Source organism: Ovis canadensis, chromosome 22 (genome assembly GCF_042477335.2).
Source record: "Ovis canadensis isolate MfBH-ARS-UI-01 breed Bighorn chromosome 22, ARS-UI_OviCan_v2, whole genome shotgun sequence".
NCBI lineage: Eukaryota > Metazoa > Chordata > Mammalia > Artiodactyla > Bovidae > Ovis > Ovis canadensis.
Window position 1 is genome coordinate 41,137,311 of NC_091266.1, and position 21,717 is coordinate 41,159,027.

The 21,717-nt window shown below is 39.9% G+C and overlaps 1 protein-coding gene across 1 annotated transcript in view; it reads left to right on the plus strand.

The window, feature by feature from the left end:
- The window catches only part of SORCS3 (sortilin related VPS10 domain containing receptor 3), a 650,432-nt gene that overhangs the window by 552,949 nt on the left and 75,766 nt on the right, over positions 1-21,717 (plus strand). Inside the window, exon 14 of the mRNA XM_069567050.1 lies at positions 3,676-3,783. Coding sequence (XP_069423151.1) covers positions 3,676-3,783 — 108 coding nt within the window. The remainder of the gene's footprint in view (positions 1-3,675; positions 3,784-21,717) is intronic.

Consider the following 21,717-nt stretch of genomic DNA (forward strand, 5'->3'; position numbering starts at 1 on the left):
TCAGATCCTCTCTTCTCATTTCAATTTGAAAGCAAAGTTGTTTGTAATCTGCCCCAGCCTTATTTTCTTGACTCAATTTCCTCCTGCCAATTCCTCTTCCACTAATCTACAACTACCTGCTGGCCTTCTATTCTCCATTTCACACCAGATCTGACCTCCAGAATGGCTCTCACCTTGATCTTTGCATAGCAAATTCCTTATTATCATTCAGATCTCAGTTTAAATGTCACCTCCTCAGAGAGGACTTTCTTAAATTTTCAATGCAAAGTAGCTTCACTCTCTATCATATCACTCTATTTTAACTGTTTTCATGACACTTATTTTTAACATATTTTTAGCCCATTTATCTACATGTTGTTTGTCTCCTCAAACTAGAATATAATTGCAGAGAAACTAGGGCATTTCTTGTTCACTGCTTATCCCTACACATAGGCTTCTGCCAGACCAGGCATATAATTAAATATTTATAGGTGAATTTTATGTTTTATGGCCCTGTCTTGTCACTATTTAGAGGTCAATGGTAACTTTACTCTTTTCTCCCTGGTACTGGTGATCTTATCATTTCAGCTTTACCTGTACGCCTAAAAGAATTCCCAGTTCCTTTGTCTTGCCCATTAATGAGCCTACGAATTGGGAAGGAGGAGGTGGGTCCTGTGGGGTTACCATTCAATATAGTTACTTCAGAACATTAAAAGCTCCTAATTATCTGAAAGAATAGCTCTCACAAATGGCAGACCCAAATTTCTGATACTCAAGAGATTAATTTTTATAATGTTGTATTTTGTGGATTTTCTTTAGGAGTTTTGGTTTTAATAATTACCTCAGTTTGAGAAATTTGGGTGCTAGAAATTACTGATCTCAGAAAGTCACTTGAATGGCACAAACTTGGGCTTCCTAGTGATACACAGACTAAATTATAGTCACAGCATTCATCCCTCAGCCTGGCTCTGGAGATTTTCTCCTTGTTTATGCTCATTTTGTATCATCTATAGACTTTGGTTATTGTCTAGGTTAGTCTTCCCACTTGGATGTTGGCATTTCCTAGTTTCTTTGGCTGATCCTATCCTTCCATTTAATCCATGCTTTTGCTCCTTCATGCTGATTCAGTTCATGCAGCATGCTTTTATTTTCCAACAAACTATTTCTTCACCTTGGGCTTAGTTTTTCTTTGGAAGTTCCATCTCAGAACTCAGAGCTCAGAAGGCTGTGAATGGTCCCTCTGTTTCTACTTTGTGGTATCTTATCTTCATGTATAAAGTAAAGATGGTTGTCCTCTGCCCTATTAATGGCAGTGATTTGAAGGTTCCTCCTTCCCTGGGATGCTGGTGGCACTCACGGCAATTTTTTTCTGCTGACCTTCATCATTAAGGAAACTGAGAATGAAACCAGGACAGAGGCCTTTAATAACTACTTTGACATTTTCCTATCAAGACAATAGTCAATCCAAAGTTGTCAAAATAAAGCAGGAGCTAAATAAATACATTTTTTGACATATTTTGAAGCACCTGTGATTAATTAGGAATCAAACCAAGAGGATACATGGCAAGAAAGGTAAACCCATTCCTAATTATACTCTCCTTTCACTTTTAAAATGAGAAACTCATTTCCATGAGAAGCAGTTCAGATTTGCCCAACTTCCTCTGGTTCCACATCAATGATTATTTAGCCTCAGCCTATTAAAAAAATAAGGCAAGTCTGTAAAAGTCGAAATAAGATTAACTATCATCATCGTGCTGTACATTAGATCTCCAAGAACTCATTCATCTTGCATAACTGAAACTTTGTACCTTTGACCATTTCTCCCTCCTGCCCATTCTCCATTCCCACCCCCTCAGAGATCAGCTTCATTATGACCAACCTTTCACTATATGTCTATCTATCTATCAAAATGTCATTTTATACTTTAAATATGTACAATTTTTTAATGTCAAAGATATCTCAGTAAAGTTGTTTAAGAGAAAATAAAAGTCAAGACTGATGCTGATAATTTAGGAACTACTGAGGATGACATGGTTGGATGATATCACCAGCTCAGTGGACATGAGTTTGAGCAAGCTCCGGGAGTTGGTGATGGACAGAAGCCTGGCATGCTGCAGTCTATGGGGTCACAAAGAGTCAGACACAACTGAGCAACTGAACTGAACTGAAAAATTTTTATGACCGCTGACTGATTTTGTTTATAAGCAGGCCTAGGTATACCAGAAATATAAAACTTGTTTCATGACAGACTAGTTTTTCTAGCTGAGTAAAGAGATTGGCTTTCTTATTTTTAAGATCAGTTTATTTGGGAAGAGAGAATAAGATAGAGAGACAAATTTGCAGAGACTGGACTGAGTAGGTTGACTAGTAATGGGGACAGATTTGTATGGATGTTAGTTCATGGATGTTAGCATAAGTCATGCTTGAAAAGTGCCTAGATAGATTAGGAGAGTTTTCTTAATCATTCCTTTTTTAAAAAAATTTATATATTCATTTAACATTTATGTAGTACCTTGTGCCAATGTTTCTGCTAATTACTAGGAATGCAAAAATGAATAGTATGGTCTTTGACCTCAAAAAGATTACAGTTCATTGAGAGAGTCAGACATATGTTTTAAAACTGTATGTAACATCAGGTAAGAAGCATTATCATAAAGGTGATATCAAGTGGATCGGGGTGGTCAGACAATGAATATAACCTATGTGACCCCTGGATTCACACGATTATAATGTTGAGCAGAGGGATTCCAGGTGAGTTAAGAATTCATCACTCAGCACTATGATAGGGGAAGGCCTGAATGTTGTAGGAAAATAGAGTTTCTACAGTTGAACTCAGAGAACTGTGTGTTGTGGAGTCAGAGAAGAATTAAGAACTAACCAGGCAAAAGGATTGCAGAAAATGAAGCAAGTAAAGCTTCTTTTGGGAAGGAGGAGTGTTGAGAAAAGTTTCTCAGAGAAGATGGTCTTTGAACTTTGTCCTGTGGTTAAATCAAGCAACAGTTGGGAACTCCATAATATCAAGAAAGGGATATTATTAAGGAATTGACCGCTCAAGATTGCTCAAATCTTCTTCATTAAGCAGCATCCTTTTAAAGAGTTTCAGATGCTATGTCCACAAAGGGCCAGGCCTTCCTCTTCTCACTGGTCAAAAGATGGAACAGTGTTGCCCAGAAGGTCTCAGGCACTCAGTACTTGTTCCTAAAAGCCCCTTAAAGTGACATCAGGGAGGGAAAATGATGCTTCATCCATTCTGAACAAATAGGAAATTGCTATTTTCTGATCTGAAAGACACACACCTCCCTTCCCATACGGTACACCCTACACTACTCAATTTATCCGTGTCAAAAACTCCGAGACTGAATTGATTGTGCCGTAATTGCACCTCAGGTTTCATTCTGAGTACTTGAAACGTGACACTCCATCCACTAAGCCCTCCTGCCTGGCTTGTTTTTTTTTCCCCAATTCTAAGGTGTTGAAATATTTTTGCAGTTCTTGGGGTTGTCTCTGCCTGGGCCAGGAAATGCTGTTTTGATCAAATCTCATAATAATATAGAGAGATGTTGAAGATTAATGCCTATTGATAATCCAGACTGCCGTAAAATGAGATAAGAGGAGAATTTAATAACTGAAAAGCAGTTGTGAAAGAGTGTGGTTTTCTCTTCAGCTGTCTCTTCCACGTTCTTGTTTCCAACCCAGGGTGAGTTTTGACGAGGGCCACTCCTGGGACAAGTACGGTTTCACTTCGGTTCCTCTCTTTGTGGATGGGGCCCTGGTGGAGGCAGGCGTGGAGACCCAGATTATGACGTGAGTACTTCTTTGTGGCTGAGCGGAATCCAGGGGCTTGGTTTCTGCTTCCACGGGAGGCCGTGGGTTTTCCCCAGGGAGGCTTACACTGAAGCATTTCAGTCTCTGGGCCAAAGTTTCCTCATCTGTAAGATGCTCACACCCACCAATTCAAACGGCCACTGATGGGATTACAGAAGCTGGGCTTCTAAGAGAAAATTTAGGGTCTCTCATAGAATTACAGTATTGTAACAAATTTCCGTTTATCCAAAACCTAAGCAAACAGAAAACTTAAGGCTTCAGATGTGTTTTCTCTTTCCAAAACAGCCCGGTAAAGGACTAAAGATGGGGACAGAGAGAATGAAACAGCCAACTTACTGAAAACAGGGAATGTTTATAGGAGCCTCCTGGCGTCTGTGAGACGCATACACACAGGTTCTGTTCTTCCGCTTCAGAGTCATTTGCTGTGAAAATTCCCATAGTCCTTCACAGTGTGAATAGATGGTTGGGATATATACCTGAAAGCTATATAAAGCCCCAAAGTACTTTCTGAATATTAAAGAAGAGAACTTGATGTTTTCTAAAAATATATCAAAATCTAATTTTCAAAAAATGGATGACCCATGTGTGTGTGTGCACTTGTGTATGTAGAGGAGCATGGGGGAATAGTTACGGTAATATTTCACCAGTAATACCAAACCGCACCGCTCCTCACCTTCCCCACTCCCAAGAGACTGGAATACTTCACACTTTAATTATTCACTGGACAGAATGAAGGGAGTCTCTGAGCAAGATTAAGGGGAATTTGCTGTACTGTGGAGTTGTCACAGAAAGGCTTACAGAGTGCTTCTGGACTGGTTTGGGGGGAGGTTGTCTTTTTACTCTAAGAGAGACTGCTGTTCTTTTAACCTTTGTGTTCATTAATTTCTTTATAGCTAGAATCAGTCTTCCCAAGGAGACTGATGAGCTTTGAGGAGGAGGCAAATGGCTAATTCCTATGCTTTGCTTTTCCCCCAGAGTGATGTTAAAAAATTATTCATAACTGTGGATATGCAGTTTTGATCAAATGTTATAATCTAGCCCCAGACTGGACCACTTTTACCATGTTCCTCACCTCTACTTCCATCCTCATATCCAGAGAGTAGTCCAGCCACTTCTCTGAGCTTTCAGAAATACAGAAAGAACCCAGCCATGATGGAAAATGGTGCACAAATTGGGGAAAACAAGCAGACAGAACAAATGGACAAAAGTCCAGCCCTAAGAAATTCAGCAGAAACACTGCAAAGGGGTTTCTTATCTACAGGATTTGTCTACAGCAAGAGTCTTATAGGATTCTCAATGTCCTCATTATTTCAAAAATGTTCATAACAGAAAATTTGGCTCCACAGTATGTCTTTAAAATTATTTGGAACAAATGCAGCAAAGAGCAATTTTAAATTATCTTTAACTCTCTCTGAATTTTCCAAATTGCCTGTACAGACCTGTCTCAAACTTCAAAGGTTTGTGAAATGTGTCTTTTAAAGCCTTAACACTCATTTTTGAGCGTGTTGTTTGTGTTTGGCACATAGACTCTATGGCTGGAAAGTGAAAGAGATGATGTCAAACCCTACGAGGAACTGCTACTATAAATCTTCCCAGTGGATGTATTTCATTTGCAACTGGTGTCGTTAGCTGCAAACCTTTGCCATGACAGGACTTCTCTAGACAATTCTGTTGCACAGTGTGAGGATTTCCTGTAGAATTTGTTACTCAGGAAGTACAGCTTTAATATGAGTTTTACAGCAATTTCTTTTCATTCTCCTAAAATATCCTCTAAAACAGATATCTTACCATCTAAATTTCTGATTAAAGTTTCTATGATAACAAGTGAACTCTGTGGGTAAGCTGGTGAGTCACTTGATTAATTAAGAGTTAACAAAAAAAGAAGCACAAGCTGGAATCAAGATTGCCGGGAGAAATATCAATCACCTCAGATATGCAAATGACAACACCCTTATGGCAGAAAGTGAAGAGGAAATAAAAAGCCTCTTGATGAAAGTGAAAGAGGAGAGTGAAAAAGTTGGCTTAAAGCTCAACATTCAGAAAACGAAGATCATGGCATCTGGTCCTATCATTTCATGGCAAATAGATGGGGAAACAGTGGAAACAGTGTCAGACTTTATTTTGGGGGGCTCCAAAATCACTGCAGATGGTGACTGCAGCCATGAAATTAAAAGACGCTTACTCCTTGGAAGAAAAGTTATGACCAACCTAGATAGTATATTCAAAAGCAGAGACATTACTTTGCCAACAAAGGTCTATCTAGTCAAGGCTATGATTTTTCCAGTAGTCATGTATGGATGTGAGAGTTGGACTGTGAAGAAAGCTGAGCACTGAAGAATTGATGCTTTTGAACTATGGTGTTGGAGAAGACTCCTGAGAGTCTCTTGGACTGCAAGGAGATCCAACCAGTCCATTCTGAAGGAGATCAGTCCTGGGTGTTCTTTGGAGGGAATGATGCTAAAGCTGAAGCTCCAGTACTTTGGCCACCTCATGTGAAGAGTTGACTCATTGGAAAAGACTCTGATGCTGGGAGGGATTGGGGGCAGGAGGAGAAGGGGACGACAGAGGATGAGATGGCTGGATGGCATCACGGACTCGGTGGATGTGAGTTTGAGTGAACTCTGGGCGTTGGTGATGGACAGGGAGGCCTGGCGTGCTGCGATTCATGGGGTTGCAAAGAGTCGGACACGACTGAGTGACTGAACTGAACTAAACTGAACAATATTGTATGCAAGTTTAGCTGTTCATAGACAATATTTAAGATATAGATTTGATTAATGCTTAGCATCTAAAGCTTCATCATTTGGTGAATACACAGCAATGATGTATTGCATAAACACAAGGACTAAATATTCAAAGACACTATCATCATACAAATTTTATTTCTAAAATATAAATGATTTGAGAAATATGTAGATATATTTGTATAGTGAATATGTATGTGCAAGTATTTTTGTATATAGACATATGCACACATATACATGTACACATAGATACACATGTATATATGGAGAGATTTAGACAACAGAGATATACAAATGAGAGAGAAATTCCAAGGATCTGGGATTGTGGCAAAACTTTTATAAAGTTATACTACTAAAAAACTATTGGTACCTTTTTGCCAGATACTCTTATTGATGAGCAAATCAAGAAGAAACCCCTGTCCTTGTGGACTTTGCATACTTGTGCATTAAATAAACAAATGACTCTGTCATGTTATGCAGAATACTCTGCCAAGAGATTAAAATATTTTCATAGGAACTCCAGGAAGAATATCACAGAATACTAGGAATACCACCTTCTTTTTTTTGTAAACTGACTTTTCCAAATTATTTCCCATACTTTGTCAGTAGCTATGAAAAGAATGCCTTCCTTTCTAGAACCTCCTGTAATAGAACCACTAAAGAGTTTTAAGTTATGAGTTCCAAGTTCTATAAGGCAAAGGTACTTACACTCAATTAGATTGTGCAATCTGCTTTGAATTTATCAAGCCAGATGTGGCTTTTCAGACCTGATGACAAGCCCTAGAAAATTGATACAGCTCTAGAAGATTGGGCAGTGACAATATAAGTGGTCCTCAGGTTAGCTTTTCCCTGTTTATGTAGCAAAGAGATATACTAGTCCTCCTTTTATTCCGTGCTCTCATCTCTTTATGTGATATACCCTGCATTCTCCCCTATGTGGCCACATTGAACTCGCTTCATGCTTCTCTTGGGCATTCCTTTGGATAATAGTGCTTATACACCAATCTGTACATTACCTGGCACTCCTCAGCAACTTTAAGGCCATAGTTTAAAGTCTGTATTTATCTAATAATAAACAGTAATATTTTTTTTTTCTTAACTTCAGATGGGGTTTAGTTGGTCACACGGATATGAAGGAGGTTGACTTCAGGGCTAAATCATTTACTGAAAAGATGATATAGCCCTTCTGTTTTCCTTTCCTCCCCAATAAGACTCCAAGGAGTGTGGTAGAGTTTCGTCCCCCTTCTACCTTGCTTATCAAGATCTTTTAAATGTTAGTAAGCAGAAAAGGAACTAGAATAGTGCGTAAGTTTCTTATATGGGATTTGAGACAGGCAGGTATTTGTCTTTAATGGAATAAGATGAGTTTTGGAAGCAAACACCCAACTGACTATAAACAATTCAAGCTTCCTATTTTTAAATTTTCATTAAATCAAAGTTTCTGTAGTATGAAAATGACCCAGGGCCCTTTAGATAGCAGAAAGGTAGTCTTTGGAATGATTGCCAAGAGGCAATTTCTGTCTCAATTTTAGGTTTAAAAAGGGCTTTAAAACCAAGTGACCCGCTAGGATGACCACTGCTTTTCTTCAAGGAATGGCCGTGCAAAGACTGAAGCAGGAGTTCAAAAAATTGTATATATCTCTTACGAATTTCAAGGACAGGAAGTCCATTTGGGGACAAGATTGCTTAATCTTGCCATTTAACCAAAAACTTACTAATGATGTAATTCAAATAATGACGTTGGTTATTTGAATTCTGTATCTTTCCTCTTTCTGTTTAACCCTGACTCTGAGGCTCAACTAGAGTCAGGCAGAAAGAAAGGCTAACTCATTCACACTGAGGTTTTATTGCCTTATCCTGTTACATTCATTTAAATATTTATAAGTTTGTGATGATTAATGTTATGTGTCAACTTGACTAGGTCATGAGGTACCTAGATACTTGGTCAGACATTATTGTGGATGCTTCTGTGAAGGTGTTTTTGGGTAACATTAGCATTTAAATCAGTAGACCCAGTAAAACAGATCATTCTCCCTAATGTGGTGGAACTTATCCAATCAGTTGAAAATCTAGATAGAACTAGAAGGAACTAAAAGGCTAACTCTTCCCTGGGCAAGAGAGAATGCTTCTTGCCTGGCTGCATTTGAAATGGGACATGGCTTTTTCTTGCCTTTGATTCCAAGTGAAACTTCCACTTTTCCTGAGGTTCAAGCTTGGGATTCCACCACTGACCCTCCTGTCTCTCCAGCTTGCTAAACCACTCTGCAGGGCTTGGGATGTGTCAGCCCCCATAACTGTATGAGGCAGTTCCATATAGTAAGTCTCTCTCTCTCTCTCTCTCTCTCTCTCTCTCTCTCTCTCTCCAATCCCTGTCTCTGTGTCTTTTGCTATTGCTATCGCCTATTCACTCTGTTTCTCTAGAGAGCCCTGACTACTACATAGTTAATTAATTCAAAAACATTTAATGAGATTCTAATATATTTTAGACTCTTTTAAGGGCTATTAAAGAGGTAAATATAACTCTTTCTACCTTTAAGGAGCTCTCAGTCCAGTGTGTTGCTGTGGGGGGAAATGAGATACACAATCTTCAGGAAATCCTAGTTAGAAAACCAGGATATAAGTAGAAGGAAGTAAAAACTTCACATATACGAAAGGTGACAACTGAATCAGTCTGGAAGTTTCAGTAGCAGTTCACCAGTAGAAAATCAATTTGTAGGTAGTAGAGTGTACATTCAAAGAAAGCACACATTTGTAATGGTTTTGCTGAGTACCGTAACTGCAGTGCCTAAAATGGGAGTAGGTGCATAGTAGAAATCAATAATTATTGGTTGAGAGAATGGGTGACTTCAAAGCAAAGGAAAGAACCATGAGAGCGTATGCCTGAGATTAAGTGATATTAGGCAGTAGAACCTATGAAGGGTCTTAGGTTATATTTAGAAATTTGACTTATATTCAGACTGTTCTTAAAATTGGGTTCTCAAAACCCTTCTTCAAAACTTCTTCAAAGTGGAAGGCTTTCCATTGCCTTTCAGATAAAGTCCAAACTCACTGAAGGGTCTACAAATGCCTACACTGAGTCCATGTTTAGAACTCATTTCTGACCCCCATGCGCTAACCTCCCTTCTCTGATTCACTGGTACCTTCCTGCCCTGGGGTCTTTGTGTATCCTTCTGGAATATACCTGTCTTCCCTACTTGAATAACTAAGCTTCTAATTAAGTATCCTTCAGGTCTCAGCTTATGTATTAGTTTTTCTGGCACATCTTCCTTTAGCCCACCGGAAAAGGTTTAGGCTCCATGTTATACGTAGTCCTACCTCATATATTTTTTCCTTCACAACACTTTAGGCAATACATATTAACAAAAGTGGCAGTTGGTTTAGTAGCTTCTCCTCCCTCTTCATACCCTTAAGATACAAAGATATGTATATACATGTAAACACACACACAGGCAAACATTCAAACAAGCACACGCACACACACCACAGACTTGAAGTTCCCATGAGGGAAGAGCTCTGTTACCTTATTCTTTGACTGCCATTTGCATCAGTTTTGTGCTAGCACTGAGGATTTAACCATATATATGTATTGATTGACTGAGTGCAGAAATGAACATTATAGACCCCAGATATTCTGACGTGTTCTATGTGATCAGAATCCAGGAGTTGCAAATTATGGGAGCCTGGAGTTGGGGAGGAATCTGAGTGGTGCATGTCTCTGTGCAAATGTGCGTACTGGCGATGATGAAGCAGGGTGGATAGAATGGCAGTGGGCACAGAAAGGCAGTTAGAGAATAAGGAACATTCTAGAAATTTCTTATTTCCTTCACCATCCACAGACTCTTTCCAGCTTCCACTTCTACTAGAAGCCAAAGCTCAGGAGCATGCAACTTTCTAATACCGTGCTTTTTTAGAGGAATTTGTGTGGGGGAGACAGTCCCCAGCTTGCAGGCATGGGATTTGCTTGCTTTTATTGCTCTTTTTTCCACTGTCTCTTCAAAGGTTATTATTTCAACATTCTCCAGGTAACCTTGACAGGAACCATCTAGTCTAGTCTAATTCACAGTGAAATGTGACCATTCTTATTACTTAAGGCTTAGAACGGGGCTGGGTGCTTGACAAGCTGGAGGGCCTATTGCCGTCTCAGGCAGAGGCTTTCCAGTCAAAGAGATGCCCGTGGCTGTTAGAGCACTTGTGTTTCTTTGGTTCGCTGCTGCTGCTGCTGCTAAGTCGCTTCAGTCGTGTGTCGACTCTTGTGCGACCCCATAGACCGGCAGCCTACCAGCTTCCCTCGTCCCTGGGATTCTCCAGGCAAGAACACTGGAGTGGGTTGCTATTTCCTTCCAATGCATGAAAGTGAAAAGTCAAAGTGAAGTTGCTCAGTTGTGTCCGACTCTTCGTGACCCCATGGACTGCAGCCTACCAGGCTCCTCAACCCATGGGATTTTCCAGGCAAGAGTACTGGAGTGGGTTGCCATTGCCTTCTCTTTGGTTCGCTATTGGCCCCCAAATTAGTGTTTTAAGGAGAGCTCTTTTTTTGCTTGGCTCAGATGTGGCATCAGATGGAAAAACACTGCTTTTCTGCAGTCTCAAAGCAACATTTGAAATTCTTTCTTGATATGAAATATTTTAACCAATTGGTTGTGATTCAGTTGATCCTTTACAGGGGCCAAGGAGAACCTGGCAGCCTGTCAGGGGAAAAGAAACCCCCAAAGGGAGGGGTTCAGCTTCCTTGGAAGAAAGCAGATACTCCCTAGCAGGAGCAAGTGTCAGCCAGCCTGCATCTGCTCTACTCCCTCCTTTGTGTCAGCTGTCTGCTGAACTCTCTCTCACACTTGATGTCACTGACATCTCACAGTAATCCCACCAGGTAGATTGGATTATTGTCCTTGGGCAAGGGAAAACACTGAAGCTCAGAGAAATCAAGTGCTCAGCTCATACATTCAGTAAGAGGAAAGCAGAGCAAGGACTGAGTTTCAAACTTTAGGCTCAGAACTGAAATTTGAAGAAAGGTACTAGAATTCTCCAAGGATTGTTCACTGAAGGATCACAGTGTTTGGGACAAGAAGGGCAGGGATGTTATTCTCCAGGAATTTTACTTACTGTGATGCCAGACACGAAGTCATAACAGACCCATTCAAACACAACCTTTCTGAAAAAATATGACAAACACATGAAAACTAGAAAACAAGTAAATGGTAAAGGGGTGGGACAAATTGCAGTTGCCATTAAATATCAAAGAAGGGATTAAAATAGAATAGATACAGCTTTGTGTCTCTGCGGAGATGGGGGAGCAAAGGTATCCAGGTGGAAGGAGAGTATGAGCGCACATGGAGCAATAAGAACTTGTTTGGCCTGAAGAGGGGAAAGCAAGAAATGGGAAGGGCTAGAGATGCTCTCAGCAAATTGTCTAGGGCCAATTGCCTCGCTGAGTCCCTGTATAAATCCATTTCTAATTGGCATAAATCTCTGATCCATTGTTCCACCAGCAGAACTAATAGCCGAAGTGAAGGGAAAGAGATAACAGTTTTGTAGAAAATTATGCAAACCCCAAAGCTGCAGAGGTTTTAAAGAAAAAAAAAAAAAGCAAAGACCTTCTTTCTACTTAAGAGACTGTGACTGCATGCTTAGCAAGAAACATGTTCTCAAATACAGCCCTGGTATAACACAGAGACCCAGCCCTGAGCTTAAATGTATTGTTTAGCCTCTAGTAACTGCATCCGATAAAGTCATTGGAAATTAACCAGCACTGCTTCCATCGATCTGTTTTTCAATTCTCTGTTGTTTGCTGGAAGAATCTGATTTTACTTTGCCCAAAGTAAGTCATTCGAGTAATCAGCAAATCCAGTGGAACTCTTAAACCATCGCCTCTCAGGCTGGTTGCTGGATTCAGGTCCTTCAGGTTGTCACCAGACTTGCCATCCATTCAGAGGCCTGCTGAGTAGGAGCCAAGGAATAAAAAAGCAGAATTCACGCCTACGTAGTGGCTTTGGATGATACTCCAAAGGGCTTTGGATGATTCTGGGAGATACTGGAAGCTGGCAGTAGCCTGGAAAGCAAAGGCTTATGTTGACCAGTAGATTGCTGTGTGGGATGAGTGGTGGCTGAGAGCATAGATTTTGTGGAGTCACACTCCAGGGACAGGTCTCGGACCACCACTTACTATCCCTCTGATCTTAAATGTCTTACTTACTTTTCTTAGCTTTGGGTTCTTCATGTGAATGTGAGAATTAAGTGAAATAACTAACACTGAGTGACATTTGAGATGCTTTCAGTCTCCATAGTCTAATGATCAAGAAATGGGCCACCTGCAGGAAGAACTTTAGCCAACTAGGGGAGAGGTGAGCAGACTCTCCGTGTAAAGATTTCAGACTTTGCAGGGTCTTTCCTGCATCTGCTTGGTTCTCCTGGTCCAGTGTGAAAGCCACCACAGACAATAAGCTGTGAATGGACATGCGATACGGAAGACAGCATGCAGTGTCTTCCAATGAAAATTCTCTTATAGATGCTGACCTTTGAATTTCATACAATTTTCACGTGGTATAAAATATGATTCTTCATTTGCCTTCCCCTCCAACCATTTAAAGTATAAAAATTATTGTTTGCTCATAGGCCATCCAGAAGAGGCATTGGGCCAGATTTGCCCCATTGGCTATAGTTCGTTGACGCTGAACAAGACGGTACATGCAGTTTAATCTTTTGTTACAAATACTGAATTTTTAAAATGATTTATGCAAACTTCCCCTATCCATAAACCATTTTAGTTGCTTATGAAGGAAGTGATCTCTTGGTATCCACTGGTGGTTGGTTCCAGGACACTGCTCACCACAGTGGGTACCAAAAATTCATAGACGCTCAAATCACTTATATAAAATGACATAGCATTTGTATAATACCCTTCTACATATTTTAAATCATCTCTGGATTACTGATATAATATTTAATTCAATATAAAAGCTATTAAGGAGTTCCCAGTGTATGGCAAAGTTAGGTTTTGCTTTTTGGAACTTTCTGGATTTTTTTTTTTTTTTTAATGTTTTGTTCCATGGTTGGTTGAAATTGTGGATGTGGAACCGGCAGATATGTTGGGCTAACTATATTGAATTGAAAAATCATTGGAAATTATTTTCTCATTTCCTCATTGAGGAAGTTTCCTCATTTCTTATGTTAGCCATACAGACAAATCTCACCTCTTTCAGGAAGCCCTCCACAGTTCCTCCAGCTCTTACTTATTTTCTTTCATTGAATTCCTACCTTAGGCTTCTGGGTTTGGACCACAGATAAATAGTTTGGTCTACATTTTTCTTAATGGAACTAAAATTTTAAATCAGAAGGATCTTGTGGCATTGAGCCCAAATGCCCATCATCCTACAGGCTGCTGGAGCTACGTGGAAGCTGCCTACTTTCCACTGGTTAAGCTGTTTCTTGCCCGCCTCTCATCTGATGTGTACATCTTCTCCAGCTGTATCAGCTTACTCATTGTTCATTTAAGTTGACCCCCGACTCCTATATGATTTTGGGTTTATGATTCCCAATGTCGACTCTACATCCTTAATTTTATACCTTTATTTTTTTCCTAATAGTTCTTTTTGAAAGTTTTTAAAATATAGTAAAGCACAAAGAATAGTATTATAAACACTAGTGTGCCAACCCCTTGGGATGTAATAAATACTAACACATTACCATTTTAGCTTTATATTTCTAAAATAAATATGCAGGGTATCCTAGGTACTCTAGCAAAGTAATGCTCAAAATTCTCTAAGCCAGGCCTCGACAGTATGTGAACTGTGAAATTCCAGACGTTCAAGCTTGATTTAGAAAAGGCAGAGGAACAAGAGATCAAACTGCCAACATCTGCTGGATCATCAAAAATCAAGAGAGTTCCAGAAAAACATCGACTTTTGCCTTATTGACTACATCAAAGTCTTTGACTGTAGACCACAACAAACTGTGGAAAATTCTTAAAGAGATGGGAATACCAGACCACCTGACTTGCCTCCTCAGAAATCTGTATGCAGGTCGAGAAGCAACAGTTAGAATTGGGCTTGGAACAACAGCCTGGTTCCAAATTGGGAAAGGAGTACATCAAGGCTGTATATTCTCACCCTGATTATTTAACTTATATGTGGAGTACATCATGCAAAATGCTGGATTGGATGAAGCACAAGCTGGAATCAAGTTTGCTGGGAGAAATATCAGTGACCTCAGATGAGCAGATGATACCACCCTTATGGCAGAAGTGAAGAAGAACTAAAGAGCCTCTTGATGAAAATGAAAGAAGATAGTGAAAAAGTTGGCTTAAAACTCAACATCCAGAAAACTAAGATCATGGCATCCAGTCCCATCACTTAGGGAAAATAGATGGGGAAACAGTGGAAACAGTGAGAGACCTCATTTTGAGGGGCTTCAAAATCACTGCAGATGGTAACTGCAGCCATGAAATTAATAGACACTTGCTTCTTGAAAGAAAAGCTATGACCAACCTAGACAGTATATTTCAAAGCAAAGACATTACTTTACCAACAAAGGTCCATCTAGTCAAAGCTACGTTTTTTTCCAGTAGTCATGTATGGATGTGAGAGTTGGACTATAAAGAAAGCTGAGTGCCAAAGAACTGATGCTTTTGAACTGTGGTGTTGGAGAAGACTCTTGAGAGTCCCTTGAACTGCAAGGAGATCCAACAGTCCATCCTAAGGGAAATCAGTCCTTAATATTCATTGGAAGGACTGATGCTGAAGCTAAAACCAATACTTTGGCCACCTGATGTGAAGAACCGACTCGTTGGAAAAGACACTGATGCTGGGAAAGTTTGAAGGTGTGAGGAGACAGGGACGACAGAGGATGAGATGGTTGAATGGCATCACTGACACAGTGGACATGAGTTTGAGCAAGCTCCAGGAGTTGGTGATGGACAGGGAAGCCTGGCGTGCTGCAGTGCGTGGGATCACAAAGAGTTGGACATGGCTGAGCGACTGAACTGAACTGATCCTAGGTAGAGTTGGTCTCCTTGGAGTTGCCCATTTCCAAACCCCTTCCCATTGTTTCCTACACTAATCAGCCACTGCTGTGAATTTGGTGTATATCCTTCTAGTAAGGGTATTGATACTTTTGGGGCTTCCCTGGTGGCTCAGAGGTTAAAGCGTCTGCCTCCAATGCGGGAGACCTGGGTTAGATCCCTGGGTCGGGAAGATCCCCTGGAGAAGGAAATGGTAACCCACTCCAGTATTCTTGCCTGGAGTATATATTTAATTATCTGTAGAAATACATGTGGTATTCTTTGTTGTTTTTTTTTTTTTAATGTCTAATTATCTAAAAGCTATTATTCCTCTGTGTGTCTTGTCATTGAGTATTACCAAATCCGTCTGATACAGACACATAAATGCTGTGGCATTCTATTGTGATATGAATATGCACAGTTTATTTCTCCATTCTCCTATCGATGGATGTTTAGTTTTTTTTCCTGTTTTGCACTATTGCAAACAATATTGTCCTATCTTTATATGTGTCTCCAAATGCATACACAGAAGTTCTCTGAGCTGCACACCTAAAAATGGAATTGCTGGCTCATGGTGAATTGGTGTTGTCACTTTTATTTTTCACCGTGTTCTAACTGTTTTACATATTGGTCATCTCTGAAGTTATAGCGTGAGGTCTTTTTTAGTCTGAAAGATTCGTGAGGTTGGCAACCGTCTTATTTGTCATCCTCCACCACCCTGAATGTGGATGCCTGTGCATAATTGGGCTCAGCAGATATGTAAAGAGTGAGTAATACTATTATTGAACAGAACTGCAATCTATTTAAGGATAGGAGCTGAATTTTTCCTGATTCTTTGTACCTCTTGGTTCGGGATTTGACACAAAGTAGGAGACTGAGAAATGCCAGTGGAAAACCGGTCCCTCCTTACCCTGTACGCTGTGGCTTGTTTGATTCCCAGATATTTCCTTCTCTCTCAAAATTTATCTTGAACACCCATCTTCTCCCTTTTGGTTCCATCTCTTGGGTTCTCCTTCATCACTAACTCCTGACTTATCTCTCACAGGTTCATGGAACACACTTCCAATGTTGTGGACTTTAAACATTCAAGCCCATTGAAGGAGCTTATTAAATTTTGAGAAAAGAGTCAAAGTTGTTTGGACATTGAATTATTTCTTTCAATGCATTTAAAAATCAACCTTCTTTCTTTTGCCTCTTCAGATCCAAAGCCTTTTAGTCTCTTTCTCAATCTCCCCTTCTTCTCTTCTGGTTTTTTTTTTTTTCAAACCTTTTAATCCCTGCCCCTTTTCACCATCTCACTCATCATCATATTGTGTAACTAACACAGGCTTTGCATGCAGAATTCCTTGCTGCTGATCCTCTGTCAATTTCTATTAAGGCCTAGTTTGTGTCTCACTTTTACTCAATTCCTCTGTAGCTGCTGACCTCTTTTACCACTAATCCCTTCTGCTCCCTAATGGGAAAAGTATCAGGTGGCATGGAAGCACTCAGAAAGTCAAGGATGTGGCCTGAATTTTGGGAGACGAACAACTGCTGGCCTCCAAGCCTCACCTTTCTAGGGCACTGCTCTTTCTGCTTTGATTTGAAATTGGTCCTTGGCAGCTTCCTCCATGGAAGCAGAGAGGAGGGCTTATGGAGGCAGGGAGGCAAAGGAGGTGAGGGAGCCTAGGTCTTTCAGAGAGAACTGAATTCTCTAGAAACCCATGAAGAAGCGCACAGGAATCCACCTGTATCAAGTTGCTATACAAGAACATTGACTATTTCTTTATTCAGTGGTATGTATTGAGTACCCACTACAAGGTAGACACTATTCTAAGTGCTCTAGGAGCTGAGCTAAGGCATAAACAGTACAGTCAAGGTCTCTGCTGATGAAAAGGTGCTATGTTTTACAGCCTCTTCTACACCCTATAAAAGAAAACAAATTTGTATGAGGTTTATGTCAGCACTAGTATTTATGGAATATTCTCCATAATCAAATTTTTAATGTTGGTGGTGGTGATGCTGGTGGTAGCGGTGGTGGTGGTGTGTGTGTGTCTGTGTGTTACACAGAGAGAGAGGCAGGTAGGGAGAGAGATTTCAGGATTACTTCTAATTTCCGAGGTCTTTAACTCTAGTTGAGAACTGTGATTATTGCTTATCTCTTAGTCTGAGAAAGAACAACACTGTCAGTGAATGGAAGGGAATATCACAAAATATTAAAAGTGGTTTACCTCTAGTGAGGTTTTTATGTTCCCATCTATAGATTTTATAGTTTTCAATTTTTATAATGAGAATGCATTCTTTTTATAATGAGAAAATGGAAATCACTTATCAAAACGTACTCATGAAATAAAAAGTAGCTTCCAGATAATGAAAGAATAGAGGCTGCATTTAGGCATGTGTAGATGATTATTTGCATTACACTTACTATACCTTTGAGGTCATGACCTAAGGGAAGGGAGAGTCTTAACTACCCACTATCACTCCTCAGTGCTAACTAATGCTCTGAGTAAATTAATACTAAGTCATTTCAAATAAGAAAGCTACTAGAATCTATCAAAGACAAGAAGGGAAAAAGATAAATCCTATTTGTAAAATAAAAATTTAGGAAATTACTAGATAGTGGCTTTGGATGAAGCAGTGCTCTAAATAATTTTTTCAAGGTCATCTGGTTAATTTATGCTTCATTTGTAAGTTATTGTGTATTTTAAAAATTAATGAAAGATTTAATTATAGCAGGGTTGCCTGTGACCTTTTGTGAAATGACTTCATCATAAATCTACAGGTATTTCAGAACTGTTTTCCAGGTTTCTAATAATTTGCCCTCAAATTAATGACATCCAGCCAGTGAAAGTCGTCAAGGCAGGGTAAAATGTTTGAGTTGGGATTTGCGGTTTCCTAGCAATGGCTAATTCTGAATCCTGGACGGAGGTGGCATAGAAGATGGTGTGTGACTCACCGGAATCCACAGCTGGTTTAATTGTTTACTTAGAAGAATGAGAAATAAATCCAGTGTGTCAATAGGGGCAATTGCAAGTAGCCAGACTGTCATTGCAGAGCCTTTGACTTGAAGTGAAATGAAAGTTGTTCGGTCATGTCTGACTCTTTGTGACTCCACAGATACAGGCATGGAATTCTCCAGGCCAGAATACTGGGAGTGGGTAGCCATTCCTTTCTCCAGGGGATCTTCCCAATCCAGGGACTGAACCCAGGTCTCCTACATTGCAGATGGATTCTTTACCAGCTGAGTCCCCAGGGAAACCCACCTTTGACTTGGGGCATATTTATCTACATGTCAGTGTGAAGGCAACACCTGGGCCAGTGGAGCATCCTTCTTGCCAAAGTACCCACAAGGATTCTCCCTCATTTGTGAACTGAAGGTTTATGTCTTCTTTCTAGCCTGCCGACCATCCATGAAGTCCAATTTAGATTCTGTCACCCTCCCTAGTATCTCTGACCGTCACTCACCTTAGGAGCTTGATGAGAGCAGCTAAACTGTCTCAGCTCATTTCCCAGAGACCAGGATACATCATTGTCTATGTCATTCTGATGACTCATTTGATCTGTTAGACTGTGCAGAGGAATGCCACATCTTAGCACATCAAAGATAATGCTCTCTTAGAAGAACCTAGTAGCTCAGTTTATAGTTCTAGAGTTGCAGGCTAGAGCTTGGGAAACCCAGAACTCTCTAGATACGAGAGCCTTAAGGAAAAGCCAGCAAAGTGTGAAAAGTGGCTCTTGGCTGAAGCCTTCCCTGGTCAACCATAGCTCCAGATGTGATCACCTTCCTCCCCTGTGTTCCTCCAGCAATTACTCATGATACTATTGTCATATATGATGCTCCATGGCTCATCCTGCAAGATGCAGAGGTTTCCCATGGAGAACAGTTAGTCAGCCAGGAGAAAGACTTGGGGTTCAGGTGACTTGGACTCTACTCCTTTATGTTAGTGAGCAGACCACTACCTAGGCTTTGGTTTCCCCAGTTAGCAGGTGAAGGGTTTCAGCCAAAGGTTTATCCCTAAGGACCTTTAGTCTCGAGCACTAAGACTTTATAGCTTGGTTTGTTCATTTTCCTGCCCCAGGGACTTTCAACTTGAGGCCAAGCCAATGAAGACTGTCATAGTACTGGTACAGGTATTCTCCATGGAGTAAATGCTTTAGACCTTGAGACAAACTGGACCATAATTGGAGCTCTCTAGATAACACCTTCTCTGCCTATTTCTCTTTTCTTATTTACAACAACTGTGCTTTCAGGTTTATATATTTCATGGTGTTTCTGTCTTTTATTTAAGCAACCTAATAGACCCCCATACCCATACGTCTATGCCAAACAGTGCAGTCAGATGATTGCTAATGAGTCACAAAATGCTTGGAAAGGGATATGAAGTCTTGTTGAAAGCACAGTGCTGAGAACCATGTTATAATATCAGCAGCAATCATGTCAATTGGACTCCTGGCTCCAACACCTATTCATTGCATAACCTTTTAATATGAGCTATTTAGCTTCTTTGAGCCTTAGCTTCCCTATCTGTTACATGGGAACAATAAATGAGATAATTCACACAAAGTGGTCAGCACATTCAGGTCAGTTCAGTTCAGTCTCTCAGTCGTGTCTGACTCTTTGCAACCCCATGAATCGCAGCACGCCAGGCCTCCCTGTCCATCACCGACTCCCAGAGTTCACTCAGACTCGCGTCCATCGAGTCGGTGATGCCATCCAGCCATCTCATCCTCGGTCATCCCCTTCTCTTCCTGCCCCCAATCCCTCCCAGCATCAACGTCTTTTCCAATGAGTCAACTCTTCGCATGAGGTGGCCAAAGTACTGGAGTTTCAGCTTTAGCATCATTCCTTCCAAAGAAATCCCAGGGTTGATCTCCTTTAGAATGGACAGGTTGGATCTCCCTGCAGTCCAAGGGACTCTCAAGAGTCTTCTCCAACACCACAGTTCAAAAGCATCAATTCTTCGGCGCTCAGCCTTCTTCACAGTCCAACTCTCACATCCATACCTGACTACTGGAAAAACCATAGCCTTGACTAGATGGACCTTAGTCAGCAAAGTAATGTATCTGCTTTTGAATATGCTATCTAGGTTGGTCTATGTTTCAATAAATGATCACTAATATTGGTGTTTTTATTATTATTGCTGCTATTTGATTGACTTCTGCTAGAATACCTACTGTTTGCAACGACTTAAAGTAGAGATAGTGGGAATATAGAAGCATAAGATGTACGATCTGCCCACAAATCCTCAGGCATCCAACAAAAGATATGAAATTAATTATCATATTTAAGTCCTATTATATAAAATATGAAAGGTAGTTAAAGTACTAATTTCTTAATTTCTACTAAATATTATAAACATACAGCACATTTAAACCTCAGAATTCTGCTAGGTCATGCTGTTATCTTCATTTTGCACATGAGAAAACTGAAGTCTAATTAATATGTATACAGAACTTCCCATTGGTCCAGGACTGGGGCTCACATACTGGCCCATATGAAGTCAGCATCTTTTATGTTGGACCATTTCCCAGACAACACATGGTACTGTGCAAGGGAAAATTTGTGTAAGTTGAAGACTTGTAAGAGTTTAAAATCTAGTGAAGGCAATACTACATATAGGGACATATTTTATGAATTATGATACCTGTTGGAAGTGCTAAGGATGATACTCAAAACAGAAAAAAATGCTACAAAAATTCAAAGTAAAGAGATAATTTTTTCTTTATAAGAAAGGAATAGAGGAAGAAGAAAGATACAGAGAGCAAAAAGTTAGCCTTTAAATTAAAATAAAAAAGAATAATCCATCAAGAAGACAGAAAAATCTCAAAATCTATAGAGTGCTATGATTACACAATATAAAAATCTACAAGGACTAAAGGAGAAGTGGAAGATTTAAAATATCATAGAGGGATAGTTTAATAAACTTCACATAGAGCAAGCAGTCCAAAAGTTCATGTGATTTTGGATATGAATGACACTATTAAGAAACCTGATTTAAAAGAACTGTATACAACCCTCCATACAACAAATAGAGAATACATTTTTAGAGTAAACAGTTAATATATTTTTTTAATTGACTACATACTGGGTCACATAGAAAGGCTGGACTAATTCCAAAGAACTGATATCATTGAGATTATGTTCTCTTTAAACATTACAAATTTATCAAAATCTTTAAGTGATTAGAAAATAAA